At 49.5% G+C, this 21,415-nt stretch overlaps 8 protein-coding genes across 8 annotated transcripts; 2 read left to right on the forward strand and 6 right to left on the reverse strand.

Moving 5' to 3' along the window:
- Positions 1-2,272: 2,272 nt before the first annotated feature.
- KY384_005322 (uncharacterized protein) lies at positions 2,273-4,201 on the reverse strand (the record flags this gene model as incomplete). Its single annotated transcript, XM_044813823.1, has 1 exon — positions 2,273-4,201. The coding sequence occupies one exon, from the start codon at positions 4,199-4,201 to the stop codon at positions 2,273-2,275; it is 1,929 nt and encodes a 642-aa protein (XP_044669124.1).
- Positions 4,202-4,760: 559 nt separating this feature from the next.
- KY384_005323 (uncharacterized protein) lies at positions 4,761-6,680 on the forward strand (the record flags this gene model as incomplete). Its single annotated transcript, XM_044813824.1, has 2 exons — positions 4,761-5,542; positions 5,594-6,680. 2 exons carry the CDS (start codon positions 4,761-4,763, stop codon positions 6,678-6,680), a joined length of 1,869 nt encoding a protein of 622 aa, XP_044669125.1.
- A 417-nt stretch (positions 6,681-7,097) lies between these two features.
- Positions 7,098-8,253, reverse strand: KY384_005324 (uncharacterized protein; the record flags this gene model as incomplete). The annotated part of the gene is made up of 3 exons (XM_044813825.1): positions 7,098-7,500; positions 7,569-7,792; positions 7,846-8,253. The coding sequence occupies 3 exons, from the start codon at positions 8,251-8,253 to the stop codon at positions 7,098-7,100; spliced, it is 1,035 nt and encodes a 344-aa protein (XP_044669126.1).
- A 1,335-nt stretch (positions 8,254-9,588) lies between these two features.
- Positions 9,589-11,235, reverse strand: KY384_005325 (uncharacterized protein; the record flags this gene model as incomplete). The annotated part of the gene is made up of 2 exons (XM_044813826.1): positions 9,589-11,078; positions 11,139-11,235. 2 exons carry the CDS (start codon positions 11,233-11,235, stop codon positions 9,589-9,591), a joined length of 1,587 nt encoding a protein of 528 aa, XP_044669127.1.
- A 561-nt stretch (positions 11,236-11,796) lies between these two features.
- Positions 11,797-12,846, reverse strand: KY384_005326 (uncharacterized protein; the record flags this gene model as incomplete). Its single annotated transcript, XM_044813827.1, has 1 exon — positions 11,797-12,846. One exon carries the CDS (start codon positions 12,844-12,846, stop codon positions 11,797-11,799), a length of 1,050 nt encoding a protein of 349 aa, XP_044669128.1.
- A 2,728-nt stretch (positions 12,847-15,574) lies between these two features.
- KY384_005327 (uncharacterized protein) lies at positions 15,575-16,697 on the reverse strand (the record flags this gene model as incomplete). Its single annotated transcript, XM_044813828.1, has 2 exons — positions 15,575-16,237; positions 16,290-16,697. 2 exons carry the CDS (start codon positions 16,695-16,697, stop codon positions 15,575-15,577), a joined length of 1,071 nt encoding a protein of 356 aa, XP_044669129.1.
- A 612-nt stretch (positions 16,698-17,309) lies between these two features.
- Positions 17,310-18,043, forward strand: KY384_005328 (uncharacterized protein; the record flags this gene model as incomplete). The annotated part of the gene is made up of 4 exons (XM_044813829.1): positions 17,310-17,539; positions 17,632-17,677; positions 17,734-17,851; positions 17,901-18,043. The coding sequence occupies 4 exons, from the start codon at positions 17,310-17,312 to the stop codon at positions 18,041-18,043; spliced, it is 537 nt and encodes a 178-aa protein (XP_044669130.1).
- Positions 18,044-18,556: 513 nt separating this feature from the next.
- On the reverse strand, positions 18,557-21,295 carry KY384_005329 (uncharacterized protein; the record flags this gene model as incomplete). Its single annotated transcript, XM_044813830.1, has 5 exons — positions 18,557-18,713; positions 18,767-19,385; positions 19,445-19,702; positions 19,750-19,955; positions 20,724-21,295. The coding sequence occupies 5 exons, from the start codon at positions 21,293-21,295 to the stop codon at positions 18,557-18,559; spliced, it is 1,812 nt and encodes a 603-aa protein (XP_044669131.1).
- Positions 21,296-21,415: the final 120 nt, after the last annotated feature.

A 21,415-nucleotide genomic window follows, 5' to 3' on the forward strand; every position in this document is an offset into this window, starting at 1 on the left:
GGGGGTGGTAGGAGCTTAGAGAAGCAGTGGAAGCGCTAAAACGGCGGAGTGGAGACAAATCTCATGACAAAGTCAATTCAACGAGCCCCCCCCACTTGCATCCCACAAGAAGAAGAGAATGCGGCTGACGCTTTACAGCTCCAAAGGTAAGGTACCTCAGGACTGGGAAGACTTAGGAAGCCATTGGTTGTAGCGTTTGTTGACGACTGTGCTCTTCATCTGATATGCATCGGCTTCATGCAGCAGACGTCATGGCCCCGGGGAAAGGGTGGGGAAAGCAACCCGTTTTCCCGCCCCCGCTATTTCTGTCAAGTACTCTTCTTAACAACATCCGTGGTCAGATTTCCAAATTCATCCCTATATCGCTTCATCACAAGAAGACCGGCAGCCCAAGATAGAGGCACAATATCCTTGGAACCTTCGACTCGACGATCATGCAGTTGAAATGTGTATCAACAACAATGAGACCCCTTTTTTGCATCGAATGAGGAGCCTTGCGGTACAAAGGAACGTTGAACTCCTTCCTCATCTTGATCTCGATTTCAATCAATCTTTGCAAACAACTTTTCTACCCATTTCAATTAAAATCGCTTTGCCTGTCGCCTTTCCCCCCTTTCCCCCTTTTCCCCCTACTCTTGAGCTCCTACGCCGGGGGCCTGACCAATTTACGCCTTGCAACTCAAAAACTTTCGTCCCTTCTCATAAGCCATAAACAAAGATATCGGTCTGCTCGAATGGAAAACTAGTCTGTCTTTAGGTCAATACTGTTGTTCTTGATAATGACTCCTTAGAAATCTGGTCGCTTCTGTGATCCGCGGCTTACTGCTTTAATTGCTTCCCTCAACAAGTACGGCATCAGATACAACCATCACAACGCCATTTCCCGCATCTATAGCAGTACCCTGTGTTCAACATTTGTGCCTCGCATTTACAGCACTGCCAAGAATTGGAAATTGCTACAGAGCATTGGTAACATCCCCTTCGAAAGGACGAGTGATAGTAGCAGGTGGGTAAAGGTTCCCTACCACTCCACTGATACAATAAGCTATATATTAAATTAGATACTGGCAACTTTCAGAGCGAGATTCATACCTTTGACTGTGATGTGGCATCGTGCTTCCGTGGTGAACTTCACAGACGGTTTAAAATCGCGAGAGGTGATTTTTCGGTGCTGACAATGATCAACTGATGAGGGCGATCAATCTCACACTCCAAACTTTTGAGTAGATCAGAAGCTGAGTGAAGACGAAGAAAGGGAAGCGACTGTTGGTTGATTGAAAAGACATAGAAAAGCATAAGGGAAGAAATTTAAAGCCCGGAGGTGGGCTCAAAGCGTACATCTGGCAATTGCCCATCTGCCTACATACAGGCAGATAAGCATGGCCGTCCATCGCTTGATCTCAGTGATATACGGGAATCTGCAATGGCCCAGGTCTCTTCAATTACTCTCAAGATGGCCTGACAGGCCAAGTGCATCTACGACTCTGTATGGCTTTTTTGAGATACGATCGCGCTCGGTCAAAGCCCAAGACACAGTCTTTGTGGTGATGGCCAACTTTTATCTGCAAGTAGCAGTTGTAGCCACAGAGTGGCAGCCAGGCAAAAAGTAAAGGTGCCTCCATTTGAGGTGAAAGCCTTTGCGAAAGGCCTTATATTAGGAGCGGTGTGCACACTTTGATGGAGAACATCATCAAGATAGGGCTTCCCTGCTGGCTGAAGTTAGGCAAAAAACTGGCTTCTGAAAACCAAGGGAGCATTGAAAGGGGCAAGAGATCTAGGGAGATGATCCAAGATTGCCAGAAGGTTTAACGAGCTGGAACCTGTAAAACAAAGGTGATGAGTTCCGGGGGCAACAGAAGGCTCTAGGATTTCTGTAAGTAAAGTTGTACAGCTATCCTTAAACAAGAATATGCTGTAGGAGGCAATGTGAGAGGCTTAGATTTGCCTTTGAGGCGAGGATGCCTCAAAACTCTCATTGATTAGATCTGCTGAAAATCTATAGGAAATCTCCGACCGCAAACCTCTGATGCAATGGCCAAGGTCTTGAAAGAAGGTGCATCGAAGACATACGTCTGTGGATCATGACCTCTATACTGAAGCCTTCGATAGCTTCAAATAACCAAGATATCAATTGAACGTACCTGATTATCGATACTCGAAGAGTAGCGCAGAGCAACACATTTCAATCGAAACGTACCGTTGTGTCTTTTGACCCTCAATTGAGGCATTTGAGCATACTCTATGAATGATCTCTATGAGGGTATCTTAGATTCTATCTAAATGCTCGACCAGGTTCCATAGGTATCCAGTGCCCGTCCGTTTCCCAAACACCCGCTTTCGTATAGTCGCCCGTCTCGCTTCCTCTCATGTACGCGAACCGAAAGTACTCCTTTGATACCGAGTCGTACTTCTCAAACGTTTGCTCTGGACCACCTTCGCCGTAGTACCACCTATGCCTTTCCACGTCATTGACTAGCATACTAACGCCATCATAAGGTCTTGGAGGCCGGCTCCAATTGAAAGTGATGTTCGCCGCGCCAACGATAGGTGCTGTAATATTGGGAAGCAACGACATCTTCTGGCCATCGGCGCCGCGTAGCTCGAAAGCTGTTTGCATGATAGAGTCGAAGCCCCATCGTGCTGTGCCATTGATGAATAAGCCTACAAGTATGCCCTGGTACAACAAGCTTGGTCTTGTCTGTGTCCGTGTCCCTGGAAGCAGCAGCATTGCAAGGAAGTAGTGATGGATTCTGAGATTGAGCTGCGGGATGGCCACGCAGATAAGTAGACCAGCGATCATAGTGGCGTAAATCGCCAAATACTTGCGAAAACGCCCCTCCTGCCGGAGATACCAGGCTTGCTGTAGGGCAATGAAGAATATGACAAGGACTACAATGATCAAAGCCAAAACAGCCCCAGCTTGTGCCTTGAGATCATGAGGTGTTAGTCGCTGTATTGGAATGAAATCAAAGGTGTAATTGTTCAAAGAGCCGACCCACGCGCCACCGAGCCAGAAAATACTTCTCTCGATGTTGGCCGTTAATTCTGTCTGCTGTATCTTGACGCTGAAGCGGTAGAAGACAACCGCGACAAAAATAGCAGGCAAAAAACGACCAACAATGATGGATATGAGTGATGCGTAATCAGAGTGACCTGGTGGGTCAGACACAAGACCAACATGGAAGAAGAGCATGGTGAAGGTTGAGAAGAAGAAGACCGGCACATTGGTTGTGCAGAGAGAGAGGATGGTAGTGAAGCCGCAGGTCACCGCAAGAAGCGGCCACCTCAAGTCTGGGCCACAATTGGACGTGAGGCCTTTGATAAACGTGAAGGTCTTTGGGAATGTCGAGTCAAACGGAAAACTCTGTATACCGTGTCTTCTGGTTGCGGTGAAGTTCGTCTGCTCGCCTGTAAGCATTGCAACGCCGCATCCGCCCACGTCATTCTTCACGATGCCGGAGTGGATTGCAGCCTGGCATATGAAGGAGTCACCACGATAGATAGTATCGGGCAAGGTTGAGTTCTCTTCCGAGATATGTGGTCCGCCGATTACGAACGGTTTGTAATTTACTTCAAGGGTTCCAATAGCATGTGGGTTAAGCACATGGGTAGCTTTGCAGTTTGCTGGGCATCGAAACGCGAAAGTCGAATTGTCGAAAGGACGACAAGCATTTCCGTCTAAGCCGCATTCATTGCTTGGACTCCAGAAGGTTGCACCACACCAAATGGAATCTGGATGGCCGTAACCTTCAATCATGCCGGCCTTCGCGGAATGATGGAGAACGAGTGAGAAGGTCAAGAACCAGCAGAAGTAAAAGAAGCCGATCAGAGCAATCTTGTGTTCTTTTCTCGGCAAGTGCCTGTGGATGAATCTGGCCGGCGCTTCTTGTATATTGGGAAGAAGCGGGTTGATATGGTATCTATAGGAAGGATCCGGGCCTTTCGTCCACTTTGTCACAGCTCGAGCAGCCTGTCGTACTCTCACTGGCACCCATCTCCACCGATATGAGCTGGCGGACTCCTGTAGCCAGACAGGAAGGCTCAGGAGGTCGCCTCCTGCTCCATCCCGGGCAGACTCCAGGTGGATATCGGCACCACTCGGGGTTGAGGCCTCTGTCACTTCGTCCCGTTCATCGTCTGTCGATAGTAGATGGTCCATCTGACCCTCTTCCGAGGCAGCACTAGGCGTCGCAGAAGCCATGTTGTGCTGTGCCAACAGGCAAGCAGGAGTATTTGAAGGCGGATGCGTAGGTAAGCCCGTATGGAAAGGCGCTTAGTAAGGCTGAAGTAGGGTTTGCCTGAGGGTGCGTCGTTATGGCATCATATCGCTCCCCCAGTTTAAGGCTTTGATGCCGATGCCGCAGTCTCCGTAACGATTGAGATTCATGGTTAGATGGGTCAACGATTGACGTCCATTGTCGACCAGTCCCTGCTTCCCCAGATTCTTAACGGCGAGCGGGTCGGTGCAGCTGTTGGAGCTCCAAGAATTGTCCGGACCAATTGGTCAACAGGCTAAATTGACAGTTGGAACGGTCTAATCATTATTGATTTCATGCTGCTCCTTCCTCGTGCTAACAACGCTCCGCTATCTCGGCTGGCCGCCTTGCTAGTTCTAGCTCCATTCCTGCTATCGAGATAACGCTTGCAATACGTCCAGCGTCATGGATGTCACAGGCAGAGCACAATTGGTAAGCATGAATCCCCCTTTAGATTCCCTGATGCCCTCCTACCCTGCTACGACCTTGCTTCTGTAAAGCATCATGGCCACTTCGGCAGAGCGTTTCGGCACAGTCTCAGCAGACACAAGCGAAGACCATCTGGAACCAGTTGACATCTCGCATCACTACTCATTCGTCACGAAAAACCGTCATCGGACATTTATCAAGGGCTTCTACAAGTATTTCAGGATACCTAATATTGGTCAACTTGCTGGAGGTCTCCCTAACTACAAATACTTCCCTTTCGACACCCTTGAAGCCTGCGCTGCTCTTCCTAACCACTCTACGTCTGGCGAACAGGATGACGAGATCGGAAAAGCTACAACTCGGCTCAGTATATCAGATTCGAAGAAAGATGACCGTCATTCCAGGGTGCTCGTACCAAGAACATCCAAGACGGACGATGCCTTGCGCAAGATCGACGTAAAATCAGCCCTGCAGTATGGCACATCTCAGGGCTACCCTCCACTATACAGCTTTGTTCGCCAATTCGCTCTCGAGAACATGCATCCAAACGTTCCTTACAAGCCAGGCCCAGAAATAGTCCTTACCGCTGGGGCGACAGACGGCTTTTCAAAAAGTATAGAAGCTCTAAGCAACGCGTGGAGTGAGCGAGATACAGCTACTACGAGGGAAGGGATCATGGTCGAAGAGTTTGCTTATAGCCTACCACTACAAGCAGCTAGGGCTCGTGGGATGAACATAGTGCCTGTCGCTGTGGATGATCAAGGAATGAGCGCTGAGGGCTCCGGAGGCCTGTCAGATGTCCTGGAGCATTGGGATTTCGACAAGGGCAAGCGACCACATCTGATCTATACTATCACGTCAGCCATCCTCGGCCCCCATGATAGAGAGATTTATTGACATTACCACAGCATTGGTCAAAATCCTACATCTGGTGTACTCAGCGTAGCTCGAAGGAAGGCAATCTATGCAATGTGTGTGAAGTATGATATCCTCATCATCGAAGACGATCCGTATTGGTTCCTCCAATATCCATCTGCCTGCTCAGCTTCTCAGCAATTGAAAGAGCAACATGAAGCAGGAAACAAAACTGTCCCAATCAAGTCCTCCGGTTACAGCTTTCTCGACTCGCTTGTCCCAAGCTATCTCTCGATCGACTACCAAGGCCGCGTCATTCGCTTGGACACTTTTTCAAAAACAGTGGCGCCCGGCTGTCGACTCGGATGGATCACCGCACAGCCAGCTTTGTGTGAGCGACTGTTCCGGATCACTGATGCCTTTGCACAACAGCCATCAGGCTTTGTGCAGTCGGTGATTGCCGAGTTGATTATCGGACCGCCATCCGACGATAGCACATCGGGCGGTGGAAACAAAACCAAAGGCTGGCAAACGGGCGGCTGGGTGCGCTGGCTCGAAGGCTTACGAGATCGGTACGAATGGAGAATGAACACGGTGTGTGATGTCCTCGAAGGCGGCCAGGATCTAGTTATCACCACCACCCAATCATCCCCAAGATTGGGCCCACAAGCATCGGAGAGGGCAGGTCTTGTACCAGAATTGTCAGAATATGTCCACATAAGTAAAATACGCATCTACAACTTTACACGCCCCCGAGCCGGAATGTTCATCTGGATCCACATCCACTTCCCCACCCACCCTGTCTGGCCCTCCTTTTCCTCCCGTCCTGGTAGACTTTCAAAAGCGCTCTTCATCTTCCTCACCACGCCCAAATACCGTGTCGTCATCACGCCTGGGGAGATCTTCGCAGCGACGGAGGATATCAAGGAAGAGAGGGCGTGGCAGTATTTCAGAGTCTGTTTTGGGGCTGTGGATGAGGAGGTGCTTGAGGGGATGAGCTGGAGGCTTAAGGAGGGGATTCAGGCATTTTGGGGGATTGAGGATGTGGAGGTAGTGGAGAGGCTGTTAGAGGAGGGGGAAGGGGATGAGGGCGTGCAAGGTGTGGAGGGTGAAGGGAGTCTAGTCGGAATGGGTTGCTGAGACGCCCTCAGTTGGCGGAAATGGAGTCCACTTTCTGAACGGGAGCTTGATTGACCCTCCAAGGCTGAGACTTATTTCTGGGGAGCCCTTCTTGGGTGCTTTTAGGGGCGTTTCCGGGCTGTTGGTATGGTGCTCAAGAAAATAGACACCACTTCCGCCAGACTGTGGATCACAGATGCGACAAAGGACGGCGTATGTTGAGATATGAATGATAGTGATGAGATGTACAATTCTTCCATGTCCTACACAGTGCTTTTCCCCTTTAGATGTCCTGTCGACCATCGTATGCATGACAACGCAGATTACCGCCGATATGCTCGTCATATGAGACACATCCAAACTTGACTCCTCGCTTGATGCTCTTTCTATTCACACGCCCTTGATATTCCAATGCATCTAGAGAAGTCCCTCCACGCCTCACTGTGTATTGTTCATATCGTCATTACCCTCATCTTCCTTCATCCACGTCAATCCATTATTGGACTCCTCGAGCGGGAACACCTCCCTCGCATACTCTTCCATGCCCCTCCATCCACCCCACAGCGCCCTTGACTCTTGTACCACCGTATCGTCCGCGTCATCCTCCGCCTTCTCTACATTCCTCCCTCGGTCCCCATCTTCCAACTCAGGGCCGAAGTAGGGAGCGTCGTATTTGCCGAAGACAACTTCTAGACCCTGGAGTTGCTCGCGATAGCCGTTCGGGATGGTGACTTCGATATCGATGGTGGGGGAGAATTGGTAGTTCACGCGGCGGTTGAGAGCACGGGAGAAGAGGTAGCAGACGCGGTCAGGTGAGAGGAGCTCGAATGCTAAAGGGACACTGGATGTACTACGTCAGGGTTTCCACTCTCATTATGTAGGGGATCATCAAAGTGACTGTGTGCTCACCGATGATTGTTCCATTTCTTCGGCCCGTCTTTGATGAGCTGTAGGACGGCAGGACCAACGTCATGCTCTGCATCAAGCCACGGCAATGGGGTATGTGGGTGGAAGGGAGCTTTCCACTCGAAGGTTGCGTCTGGGAGGAGCTTCATGCAGAAGAGTGGATAGGGCAGGGAGGTGAAGTTATTGTTGTAGATGCCGGCGTACACGAACGTTGCGGGCAGGCCAATCTTTTCCGAAGGTCAGCATATGGATGGCGACGGCCGCTTTTCAGGGAACTTACTTGTCGGATGTAATTCTCCACCGTGAATTTGACGCTCCACATTGGTAATGCTGGCCATCCTTTGCGATAGACACTGTGGTCCGGCATGCTGCTGTAGATGTAATGCTGGATCCCAGCTTTCTTGGCGGCATCTGCGAGGGACTTTCCAATAGCGAGTTCATCCCCGAATGAAACGGTATTGATGAAAGCTCTCTGCACTTTGTTGAAGAGCTTGGCCACAAATCTGGTATCGTCTAGAGAACCTTCCACGACGGTCACATTCTCCAGCTGGGCGAGCTCGAGGGCGACGGGGTGGGACTTTTGGTAGACATGTGCCCTGACATGGTAACCAAGGGCGGACGCAACCCGAGCGACGGAAGCTGCTTGTCGTCCGGTGGTATTGACGAGAACGAGAGTTTTGGTTGGCATGCGGGAAATGGGGAGAGCGACGTGCTCGTGGGTGACGGGTAGAGCTGTCGGTGTGGTGGAGGGAAAGTTGTTAGCGAGTGTCGTGGACGTTGGAGGGCGTACAGTCGCATATTCCGAGGAGATGGTACCTAAGGCAGTGGCACGCCTTTCAACCTAAAGTAGAAAGCGAATGGAGTGAATCTCTGACATAACACTTATGACAGAAGATGAATATCAGAAACATGCCCTGGAAATAGACGCTAAAACTAAGGTAGCTGCCGACATGACGAAGGATTTCCCCACAAGTTGGACCCTTCATCCTGAGAAAGTTGAGATAAGAGAGCGCGTGCGAGATCCGGGTTTGCTTCGTGATAATGCAAGGACAAGCGAGAAGGGGAGAAAGAAGGAAGGTTGTTGCAGCTGATTGTCTTTGCGGCTTGAGGCAGGAAGATAAGCAAGCAGGATGTAATGAACGGAAGACACGCGACGATGCTCTGGATTGAAGGGTCTTGGTCAGATACCGTGGTAGCGAAGATTGACTGAGAAAGGAAGGGATAACAGAGCCGCGACCAGTAGTAACATCCTTTCGAAGGCGTGACATGGCCTCATACTTTGCTTATCGAGCCGCATCACACTTCACAAAGCTAGATCGCGATGAGAAAACCTTCGAGGCAGCAACGCGTCACTAGGGATATATGTACCGATGGATGGGAAGGGAGAAAAGAGGAGGGCAATGCTACTAATAATACTGTGCATACTAGTACGTAATAAGCAGCCCTACAGCTCGGAGGGTTGGGGAAATGGGACGAGTCAGGAAGTCCGTGTAGAGGAGCCCACGTGGCTAAGAGTCTGGACTAGAGTACATAAAGAGGCTGCCAGTCACCGCCAGACCAGCCGCTGCCGCTACTATTATAGTGTGATTGGCTCGCCGTTTACCATCTGCTCGTTGAGGGAGGGAGCTTCAAGTCTTCAACCGATGATATTTCCGCGGGTTCGGCGAATTGGGTGAACAGTCCTTTGTCAACCGCATGCTTCATACCATCATCTCTGTCTGCTATGAGAGACTGATGGAGTGATAGTTGTGAAGCCGAGGGTGTTGTGCATTCTGCTGCCATCCCATTTGCTCTTCGTGTCTTGTCATCCTTCGGGAACCCAGGAGATCTCATCGAAGAAGGCCGGGCCTGGACAATGTACAAATGGCATGGCCATGTTCTATGTTCACTTACGTATGATCCGTCAGAGCTAATATCATTAGACGTATGGGGGCCCGCCTCGACGAGCTGATACCATTCCTGAGAGTATAGCGTATCCCTGTTTGATCAATCGCTGAGACGTGGCGCGATGAAACTGTTCAGGTCAAGCTCCAGCGGCTCTCCAAAGATCCAAGTGCTTTCGCGCATGTGATTTTGCCGTGGCCATCTCACCACTGTGGAGATGAGCACCGGATTGCTTCAAGAGTGTAACATGCTCAGTCAAGCCGGCATTTGCAGCAAGAAACAACGGGGTCCGACCGCTTTTGTTGCGTATGTGCACCGATGCACCCTGTTGCAGAAGAAGACGGAGAATGTCTACATTTGGCCCAGTCGCCGCAATGTGCAAAGGTGTGTTACCGGAATAATCACTTTCGTTGAGGAGCCACGACAGGTCACTCTTTAGTAGCCTTTCAACCTCCTCGTGGTCACCTTTCGAGATGGAGTAGCCAAGCTGGGTCAAATTGGCAAGATGGGTAGGGAGTACATCGCGTGGATGGGCGAAGGCAGTCGCCGTTTGCTCAGTCAATTCACCTCTTAACGAGACTGACATCTGATTAATGACCTTTTCCGTGGTCATACCTGGCAGTGCTAAGAGATATGACATTTTGGCCAAGGCTGCCTCTGAAGTCATGTCCGCACCTGGGATGACACCGGCTCGTTTCAGATGCATAGCAGGCTCATACAATGGGGTGACCGTGCCTGTCAAGCATTGTGTTATGTTCACAATGACGATTCCCCGTTTGACAGCGTCGGCAAGAACTTTAACGAGCGCGCCGTCAGCCCCGCCAGGAGCGTTACCAGATCCAAAAGTCTCTAAGACCAAGCCTTTGAGCCCATCAAGCTTGAGTACTGCGTCGATCATCTCTGGTTTAATACCAGGGAATATCCTTAAGCAGGCAACATCGCTCGTCGCTCGATTGGTCTGTATGTTGAACGCTTTGATATGCGTTGGGCGGTATATCAATTCCCAAGACACGTGAATCTTAAGGGACGAGATGGTGGCAAGAGGTGGAAAATTGGGGGAGGCAAAGGCAGCAAATTCGCTCGCTGAAATTTTGGTTGCTCGATTGCCTCTGTAGAGCTTATGGTTGAAAAACAAGCAGACTTCGGGTATCATGAAATGACCCGCGATGATCAAGGAGCCCAGTAAATTGTCCGTTGCATCGTTCTGTAACTCCAGCATAGGAGCCTGTGAGCCTGTGAGAATGACCGGCTTCCCAAGATTCTGCAACATGAAGCTCAAAGCAGAACAGGTGTACGCAAGACTATCAGTGCCATGTAGAACAACAAAGGCATCGAATGCTCGGTAGTTCTGGTAGACAACTTCTGCGATCTGTGCCCAGCCATTTGCGTTGATGGACGAGCTGTCCAACAGTTCCGCGAACTCGTACACTACATAGCGGACATGCTTTTCGTATGTGCTAATTGGGGTGCGTAAGCTATGGTAAGATGTCTCCACGCCATCGACAATGATTTGAAGGTCGTCTGGCTTGGAGCCATCGTTGAAAGAAGGTCTAGGTGCCAGGCTCGATTCGAGGAATCCACGGGCAGGGACGAATCCGTCGGGGCTTCGTCTCATACATATCGTACCTCCTGGACCACAGGTTTCAGCTCACGTGGTCTAGATTTCTCCAGGGACAATTGTTGGAATACCGGTCATAACAACAAGGATGCGCGATTCTGGAGCAGCCACATTGTCTGGGACTTGGTCAACCTTGATTGATATCTCCGTTGTGTTGGTGGAGTCCATGCTTATGGAATTCTCAATGGCAAGGAGCTGGTCAGTATACCAAGATATTTGCTTTATGTATTTGTGATCAGGATTCGACCAAGCCACTCCAATATGTTAATTATTCCCAGGTTGGAGGCTTAGTGGGGCTTGTTCAGGCTTACAGCCAACGGAAAGATATCAAACACTCATCATTTCCTGGTGAAACTTGATCCAAGGTGTGAGCCGCGAGGCTCTGCTGATAATCAATCCAACAAAATGTTTGTGGCAAAGCTGTTGAGACAATGGAATGCTGAAGTCGGCATGTTTAGATGTTTTCGTCTTATCATGATTACTAGGCCGCTTTTGGCTAGCTTACACCATGCAAAGACACAATAAAAGGCTTCCGAGGGTATACAGCCTCAAATTAGCGAGAACGACAAGATGCTCTGAGACTGAAGAATATGTTTTGATGTAGCCTAAAGAATGTAGCAATAGTGGGTATCCGCTAGTATTTGAAAATCACAAATGGAGCGCCCTCCACCATACGCCAATACCGTCGCTGGGTAAACTCCGCATACAAGCATCAAATCGTTCAGACCGTCAAGTTGCAATTTGCCTCCCTTTTGCGGGAAAAGGAGGAAGAAGAGGATTCTCTGTCCGCTCTGTAGCACCTCGTGGAAGCATTCTCGGCTTCTTCGTGATTTGCTTGGGCGGAGACTGTGTGTCTTGTCGCTTTGCCAGATTAAAAGAACGTCCGAGTCCTCTCAAGCTAGGTCTTCTGTCGAAGATCAATGGTCTGTTGGCCTCATTCCGTGCGCGAGCGACACTGCCGGGCTTCTTGCTTGGGGCACTTAATGAATTTCTGGGTGATAGCTTGGGCGGACTGAGGGAGTACGGGTCGTAGTCGCTATATGAAAGTGGTTTGTGCAAATCTAGGTCCGGTATGTATTCGTCCTCGTCTTCTGCACCTTCATCCTCCTCTGGTATTGTACTATCATCGTCTGGGAGCCATGAGTCAGGTTGTTGAATGGATGTGCCTTGCCGCCGGCGAAGTATTTCTTCGTCTGCATGCGTCCTAGATGCCGACGACAGTGTCGGGGGCGAGCTTTCCTTCACATCCGTTAAGATGCGGCGCACCGAATTGTTGGATAGGGTCCGAACAAGAAGGGAATATTCATTGTTCCTTTTCCGCTTGTGCATAGGTGCGATGTTTGTAATGTCGATGAGTTTCGGACGGCCAATGGCCATGATGGGGACGGCGACCGCGATTTCAGGTTTGGCCTCCTCGAAGAATGCTTCAACAGGCGCTTCGTTCTCCTTGTCAATGTCAAACCCATCCTCAGTAGCTTGTATCTTTTCGGATTCCACGCGAGCAGACCCAATGTCCTCGTCTTCATCGTACTGGCTTCCACTGTCGGGGCTAGGGGAGGGTTCTTCTTCGCTTGAATTGTAGCGCTCATGGAGATCTGGCTGGGAAAAGGTAGTAATCCTTAGATTGTTGAGCGATGTTTTCCTGGTAGGTGCCTTGTTGAAGGGCACTGGGGTCACATTCAGATCCTTCCGTGCTGGGTCAAAGTCGTCGACGATCCAAACGTTCTCATCTGAGCCGGCCATGTCTGTAAAAGCACTCTGGTTCTCGATAGCAGACATATGTGAGAATTGGGGAAGCTGTTGACACGGGTTGACAAATAAGAGGAAGCAGCGGGTGGGGTAATGTAGTAACGGATGCTTGTGTAGAGGGTGCAAAGTGAAACAACGAGCAAGCCGCCTGCTCAGCCAACTTTGGGAGTGGGTGGTAGGATTGGGGGGAGTGGGAAATATTATTTATCTCCCTGCGCCGCATGAAGATGGGAAGACAGCGATGCGAAAGGCATCAGGGTGCAGAGTACGATCAACGCTTCGGCATTTCATGCAGACGAACAGGAAGCGTGAGATTTCGCAACTGGTGCCCTTAGTGCCATCGCTAGGACGCTCGAACAGCTGAATGGTCCAGCATGGATGGTGTATACTGCTTGTGGACTGGTGAGTATTTTAGCACAAGTAGGAGAATAAAAGGCGGGGAGTCGGTTTCAGACAGGCCAACCTCTCGCGGCGCATGTCTCGCCCTCTCTCATCATTCTTATTATTATTATCCCAGCCTGTAGACTTTTGCCGATGCCCACAGTCTAAATGCTTCCAATCGCTTGAAGCTGCTTGGGCTGCACACCCACCAGATTGCCACCACGAGCCTGCTCCTTCCCTGATCTGTCTCATTTCTCTCGTGATCCTGATATTCGAGCTATCTGGCTGCCCTGCTGTCTAGCTGTGATGCTTCGCCATCCAACAGCAAAGCATGTGCCCCCTTGGGCTTAGATCGAGCCCACTCAACAGCTGGCGCCGTGCTTTCCATGAAACGGCCTGAAAGCAGCACCGTCGGGAACTTTAGGCTTATCTAGGCCAGGCCAACTGCAGTCCCCTTGAATCTGTTCATCAATATTGGCCCGTGATTGGCTAATATTGGACCCGTTTTAAACAAATGACGATGCTCACTGCTGTCCTCCTCTCATTACTCCCATTTCCCCTTCCCCTTTCCACAACCCATCTGCAGGCTACAGAAGAAGGGTCAAGATTATACAGCGCTCATCTTCTGACTGCTCGAGTGACGACAACTCTCGTTCATCTCGGTGTCCGGTCCAATGCCCTGGGCCTGTTTGCATTCCCATCGCGCCTACGCAAAGGCCATGATGCGTCAGTCGACCTCAAGCTCGAGCCACAGGTTGAGGAGCTGCATGACCAGACATGCAAGCTCTCGCTCGTCTCAGAGCAAAACGCATCGAGTGCACGTAGACTCTCCGTACGTGCGCCTGAAAACATAGTTCGACGGTCCAGACCTTGAGCATTCAGATCGCCGATGCTAGACTGGTTTTTCCGCAGGAATAGGAATGTTTCGAGCGATTCACAAACAAATCCGAAATAGCCGTCTCTGGTACATGTTACCTCCGTCATTGGTACATCTTTTTGCCCGGCGTGAGCCTCGTGCCTCGAGAGGAGTTTGACTCCACTTCAGCCTCTGGCGGTCTAATGGGTCGAGTCCGATGTCAAGATATTCGGTGCCACGTTGCGCGATCTGTTCGTTAGGTCATCTGACTTGGTCAATTCTTCGAGCTTCTTTCTGGCCACACTGTAGTCTCTTCTCATATTTGATCGAAAGAATATAAATGGACGTGAAGAATCGGTGTTCAAGTTTCAAGCTCCGGTGCTTCACCAATCATGGCCAATTGCAGCTTGTTCGGTCGCGCATGTGCGTGAAAAGTCGCTTGAAGCCACTGATCTCTGATGTTGCTCGTCTTTCAGAAAGCGCACACAAAAAGCACCCAGTATGAGTGATTTTTTAGCACAAACCCCGCTTCCACTCTTTTGTATATCAAAGCTCTTCGGTATGGTGGGGTTGGGACACCCTTGCCTCCCATATGACATCTATTTTTGCGAGGCCTACAGCCGCAATGCGGCCAATGATGTCTGCGGATTCAATGACTTCTGCCGCCTTCTTTGGCGTTAAGGAGGACATGAAGCTTACATCTATAGACGTCAAGCACAGTATGGAGGTTTGCTTGGTTCTGAGTCCGCATATTCTCGCATCGTGATCTTGTCTCCAAATTCGTGGGCCTTAGACCACGTCCGTGAGCCGGCGCATTGACAATGGCTCAGACCATGACAACTCCGATGAAGTCAAAGATCTCTTCTACTGAGGCTTTTGGCAGTCTCCTAAACAATCGCCAATGGGACGTGCTGAAGCTGGATTACTTTCTGTGTATGCGTGCCTATCTCAGAAGGTGAACTTGATCACCCAGCATACACCAAGGCCTGTCACGCCCTGCGCATGTTCAAACGTAATGTAAAGTGCAGGATTCCATGCGTTAGAGACAGACCCTCGAGAGGCCCTTAACACCCTCAGCATTGCGTGAAGATGGGGGCAACTTTCTCAGAACCAAACTTGGTGGAGAGGATTTTCTCTTGCAATGCTAAGGATTCAGCATGGATAAGCGAGAAGAATCAGTGAATGTGGCTAGAGTTGATCATTCGAAGGTGTTTAGGGAACACGCAGTTGTGATCTCTACAGTCGGCAAGTAACGCGACCTGCAAATCTGCAAGCTTCAATATTAGGATTATATGCCCACGTTTCGGCTATATCGTACAGGTATTTTATCTGGCTGGTTTGCAAGATTGGCTCCTCTTGCTTTGAAGACCATCATTGCAAGCACACGAGCTTTTCTGGACTGCTCGACCAGCGTGCGTCACTTCAACTTCAATCATCCAAGACAGAGTGTTACGTTTGCGCCACCTCTCATGACTTGCGCTGGCTCTCCAACTCTTAAACCTCGTTGCTTATCTCAAGACCTTATGCCTTCTTTGACCTCGTAACTCTAGGAGTAATGCCTCCATTTGTTGCTGCTCCATTTAATTGCTGGTTTTCCGAGCCTGTGATATGCATTACCTCCCCGACCTGATGCACATCTGGCACCTCCATCCGCGCCATATCAATTGTAGCCCTTGTAGCAGTCTCACTCATCTTCCTTGGCCTCCTTCTCCCCCTGCCACTCTTTGCTGCATCTTTTTTATACGTCGCGAAATAGAAACTGATGAAGAGCAATAAGTAGCTGCTTAAGATACCCATGCCCGCGAATGCTGCAAACTCTTCGCCCGCGCACTTTCCTGGCGATGGAAGGTTAGGGAAGTACGTGGATGAGAAGTAAGCGTACGAAGCGTAATATACGAAGACTAAGTCGACCACGAATTGCACGATTTGGAGCATAGTAATGTACTTTTTCCACCATATCTTGACACCACGAGCAGCCTGGAAGTAATACCAGTACATGACGACGTGTACCAAAAGATTCAAAGTGATGGGTACCCAAGAAACAGAGGTCAAGCCGATCAGTTGACTGAAGCAGAGGAGTGCCGTGGCCCCGTGGTGATAGGTGTGGAGGAATGTGAGTGGCTTTTTCTTCAAGACCATGAAGATGGTATCAAGGAGCTCAAGGTATTTCGTAAGGTAGTTCAGCTTCAAAGTCATCAGTAAATATGTGGTGAAAGTCAGCAGTGGGGCCAGGTACATAATATAGTATGACCAAAGGAGGTGTCCATCCTCCTCTGTGATCACAGATGGCGTAGAACACTCCATTTCTCCACACCGTCGGTAGCAATTGCTCAATGAAGAGAGACAGGAGAACACCACTAATGATCGTCAAGTAGAGGTTGTGGATCATGAACAGGCCGTTCAGATTGAAGGGTTTTTGCTTCTTCATGAGTTCACGTCCCGCAAAAATCGCAACATAGTAAGTCGTAAGCATTGCTGCACATGATGACAAAGTCGACAGAGGAGTAGAGCCTGGAACGAAGACAAATTTGCTTGCTGGGAAACCAGCGACCTTCGTGAATGCAGCCTCGAATATTGGCCATAATTCTACGCCGAATGGTCTGTCCAGACTGGGCAGAGGGATTTGCTTGAATACATCTGCCATCTTGCTCGCGATGGTGGTTTTTATGAAGCCTTATGAGAAGCAGTGGCAATCGTTGTTGTGACTTCAGGTGCTCTTTTTTTAATGCGCTCGCTGTGATTGCTTTTGAATGTCGTAGTCCAAGCTGCGCCTGAAATAAAAGGAGAGAAGGAATGACTAGAAATTGAATTGTGAACTCGGTCCGTTGATCCACAGCCGAGTTGACCAAGAGAAGCAATGGGTCTTGTATTACTGTAGAAGGAGATGGCACAGGAAATCAATAAACCACGCGAAATTAGCCCGTTTCGTGCCTAGCCAATCAGGAACGTCTCGGCGTTTGCGGCTCTCTATTTGCTGCACCTCATGAATAGCTTCTATTGCTCAAAAAACAATCTGAGCCGAACTCTCCAACGACCAACTCTTCCTACTCCAGGCTCAATTGCTTTGTAATGCTCTATCAATGACGTCGGGCAGGTCTGCAACGTCGCCGTAACCCAGTCATTCGCTATAAGGAAAAGATTTGGCATTGAACAGGGGCATTCACTGGTATCACTTGTGCTTGCAGCTCGATCAAGCTTACCTCTACGCCTTTACGATCTACTCCATCCCGCCTATATCACTTCCTGAAGTATTCCAATGTCTTCTGCGGCCTTCCTACGCATTGCGGCGCGCAACCCTCCACCAAGTCTACTTCGAAAGCCGTGGCCGATGGCCCGACGACTCTCCCCATCACACGGTCCAACGTCCGCCTCATCACCAGTCGTATGTGCGCGTACATTCAGTGCAGCGAGTAAGAGGTCAGTGGCGAGTTCCATTGGTGGTGGCGGCCACCAACCAGATGAAACATTCGAAGAGTTTACAGCCAGGTATGCGCCGCGACGACCAAGTCGACCTTCCCGCAAAGCTTTCCTCAGAAGTAAGCTCCGAAACGATGGACTCGACTGATAACCTTCTGTAGGTATGAGAAGGAGTTTGAAGGTGTAAACGACGTCTTCGAATTACAGGTACCATCTAGCTGATTCCGTACTCTTTGAGATCTCGGTCAATAACTCGATGCTAGCGGAATCTGAACAACTGCTTCGCTTACGACCTTGTTCCATCGCCGTCGGTATGTACTGCTGCACTGCGCGCTGCCAGAAGAGTCAACGACTTTCCTACTGCTGTACGGATATTTGAAGGTACGGATGTTACACACTGCATATGACGCCATTCTCACAAGTTTGCTAGGCATAAAAGTCAAAGTAGAGAACAAAGGTCAATACTACGAATATTTGCGTGAACTTGAACCGATACGAGACGAGCTGGGAGTGGACCTGAAGGAGGATCTGTATCCTGAACCTTGGTTTACCGGTGGTGCTAACAAGGATTGACGTAGAAGGCCAAATGAATCTAGGAGAGCGAACTCGCCGGGGTTCGAGTGGCTGGGCGAAAGTCTTGAAATAAGTAGGATGGGCATAGTCATCTCAGAAGGACGCCTGTATCATGTCGCAGTACAAAAAATACAAACACATTGATGCATTCTTAACCAGGCATTGAATCAGCTCTCCGCGCGATTCTTTAAGCTGACTCTTCGCTTTATTATACAACGCCCGAAACGCCACGCTTCTCATAGTATATACATTCCAATATATACAGCTGTTTTTGCATAGCATGATCAATTCGTCACAATGCTGTATAGCTGTGAATCCGATATTTCATACACATACCCGTTTCTTGAGAAACCTGCAGCCGCGTGCAGCGTCACGATCTATTCTTCAGACAGCGAATAAAATAATATCTTGATGGCACAGCCGTTGACTTCGCTTTGATGCAAAGCCAGGTCGAGCATACTGCCGTCTCTTACGACTTTCCGAAGGAAATCTGCGCGCACTAGCTTCACGTGCTCAGTCCATGCCAACATATTTGAACCAATTCGGCCTGCAATCTTCCTTATACAGGAAGCGCTCGCCATCTGTGAATCGTCCTGTCTTGCATCCACTACATTTCGGGGAATTTGGGCAGTTGAAGTACGGAATATGCTGATAGCCTATGTCACGAAACCTGCAGGGAGTATGTCAGAAGCCGCCTGAAGGAGTATGTAGCACCTGGCCTACCAATGAATCTTGCTCTTGTCTTCAAACAAACCCAGCGCAATGCTATGAACGGGAGCATCACCCCAACGCTCGTAAAAGAATCCTCCGGCTCTATCCAGATGCTCGAAGTAATCTTCATAGGCCTTACTGCGCCAAAAATCCATGTCACCAATCTCAAAATTGCTCCAGAAATGGCACGTGGAATAGCCATTAGCTTTGGCGTTGTGAGTAGGCCGCCTCTTATTATCAACCACCCATTCCTCAGCATTATTGGGGTGCACATAATTGGGGTGAGCTGCAAGGAATCTTTTTGTTTCGGGCCACAACGTTGGTATACTTTGGGGAGCATCATACAGATTGATAGTAAAGCCATAGGTTTTATTATGATCTTGCATGTAGCGAAAGACGTCGTAGTCGACATCGCAGAAGAAGTGGACTTTTGGCTCCACACGCCAGTAATACCGTACGTCTTTCAAGGCTGGGTGTTTATAAAACATGCCTGAGTTCCAGCGACACATTTGGTGGTATGATACCATAGGCCCATACTGAATGTCCTGCTCTTCCAGTATCCGTGCAGATTCGTCGAACAATTCACTGTTTATCCAGGAGGGTACCGCCCAGTGTTCCTTAGGTATAACTTCTGTAATTCCGGCATCAGCAAAAACCTCTCATGTTCTCCATTTGAAAGGATTCACGAACCGAAGTTGACTTTGGCTTTTGTCTCCAATCTGATAAGCCGTTTGAATTCATCGTCAAACTCGACGTCGTTGAAGAACGTCCAGGGATAATTGAATTTACGATTCCATGTACGCTCAAGATCTCGCATGGATCTGATCATATCATCTAGCTCCTCATTCCGAACCAAAGCGAGTAATGTCGCATTAATACGTGGTGCGTTGGGATTATCTGCGGCATAGTCGTCGGCGCGCCAAAGAGGTTCAGGAGGCTCGGGTGTTTCTGAAGAGGTTTAGCTGGGGTACTGAGGGGATAACCAGGAAACATGCCTTCATTCATTGGCTCATTAGGGATCTCTCTCTCTAAATCACCAGCTCCAGATACGTTTGGCGGCGTCTTGAAAACCTGGTAGATGAGAAATATAAAAAGGGCGACCGAGATGATTGCGAGCGCTCGTACTGGCTTTGCGACCGCCATGATTCGTTTCTTTGGAGTTGCGATATCCTCTTTCGCCTTCCTTTTGGTGAGTGAAAATCTGGAAGAGCCGTCATGCCTGGTGTTGAAATCTGCCCAAGCTGCCACCCATGTCTTTCAAGCTTGAGCATTGAGAAGGGAGCGAGGTCGCGCTAGCCAGGACTTTTGGCGCCAAGCCTATGATTTGCTATTGCCGCATTTTCGGCCGCCGTACGGGTTAATAATAAATGATATGGCGGCGAGATAGCTCGGAAGTTTCTCCGTCATTCGAATCACACGATCACTGCTACACGTTTGCATAATTGCCGTTGTTTCAGCATCAGGTCACCTTTTCCAACGAGCCTTCACCAGAGACTTAATTTTGCTCCTCGCATAGCAATGTTGACCAATCGATGTGAATACCGTTCGCAAGGATGCACAAAAGCTGCCGTATGTTTTAAGGTGATTGGAAGTGGGCAAAATAGCTAGCTCACACACAGTACGACGCAAAGGCAGCTCTCATGGTACATGAAAGGGAAGATATGTTGCGGAAGCTGTGCATACCGTCATCTTCAACCGCACTAGGTGCATGCACTGCTTGGCATCAGGCAGGACTACACATCAGCGTAATGAGATGCAGCACAGCAGGGAGAATTCTAAAGTACCGTGAACAAGAGCGATATCCTGCCTTAGAAACGAGTCCCAAAAGCGCTAGTCATCCACGACTTCTATCCATTGATGTGGGTCGCATCCATCTATTGGGACTTAGCGAGCTGGTCATGCTCATCGATATCTCTGAAAACCGTCAGCGTGTGGCTTTACGTGGACCTATTCGAAGATCAAGACTTACGTAGCCTCCCATGGGTAGCAAACCCACACATCCCCGACTGTCTGCGCCGCTAGATATCTCCCCTCGTCAATCATGTCTTGCGGCAGACGGCCCTTCTTTGGCTTGTCTTTGTTATGCACAACGAAGATACAGAATCTCGTCCTTTCCCCTGTTCCCAATTTCTGCCTAGCAACCTCGACGTCCTTTTCAAGCTCTTTGACAGCATATTCGAGCGTTGTCCTTGTATCGTCGACCTCATCTACGATCAAGATATTCTTCCCTACAAGGTTGGCCATGCTCAGACTGCTCAAATCAAGCCATTGTGTGCGCGTCACCTTGGTCCCTGGGATCTCGATGGGTGTCGTAGGAGCGGATGGCTCAGAAGGTGGAAGAGATTCATACAAAGAGAGACCGATAGCTTGGATCGGGATATTGGGCGAAGATGCTCGTTTGAGGAAGGATCGTAAGATTCTTGCAGGAACGTAACCACCACCACCAATGGCAATCATAAGGTTGGGCTGAAAATCGTTGAGAATTTTTCCTGCGGCGGATTGGCAAAGCTTGTGGACCTGGGGGGAAAGGTCAGGCTCCATTCTGCTGCAAAGCTATTGCAACGCAAGCACCTCATTATACGTTACGTAGACTTTCTCGACCATTTTTGCGATACCTTAACACGGTGCTCGGAAGGCCTCGGCGTGGTCAGGAGTTGGTCG

Source organism: Bacidia gigantensis (assembly GCF_019456465.1).
Source record: "Bacidia gigantensis strain McMullin 20006 chromosome Unknown contig_245, whole genome shotgun sequence".
Lineage (NCBI taxonomy): Eukaryota > Fungi > Ascomycota > Lecanoromycetes > Lecanorales > Ramalinaceae > Bacidia > Bacidia gigantensis.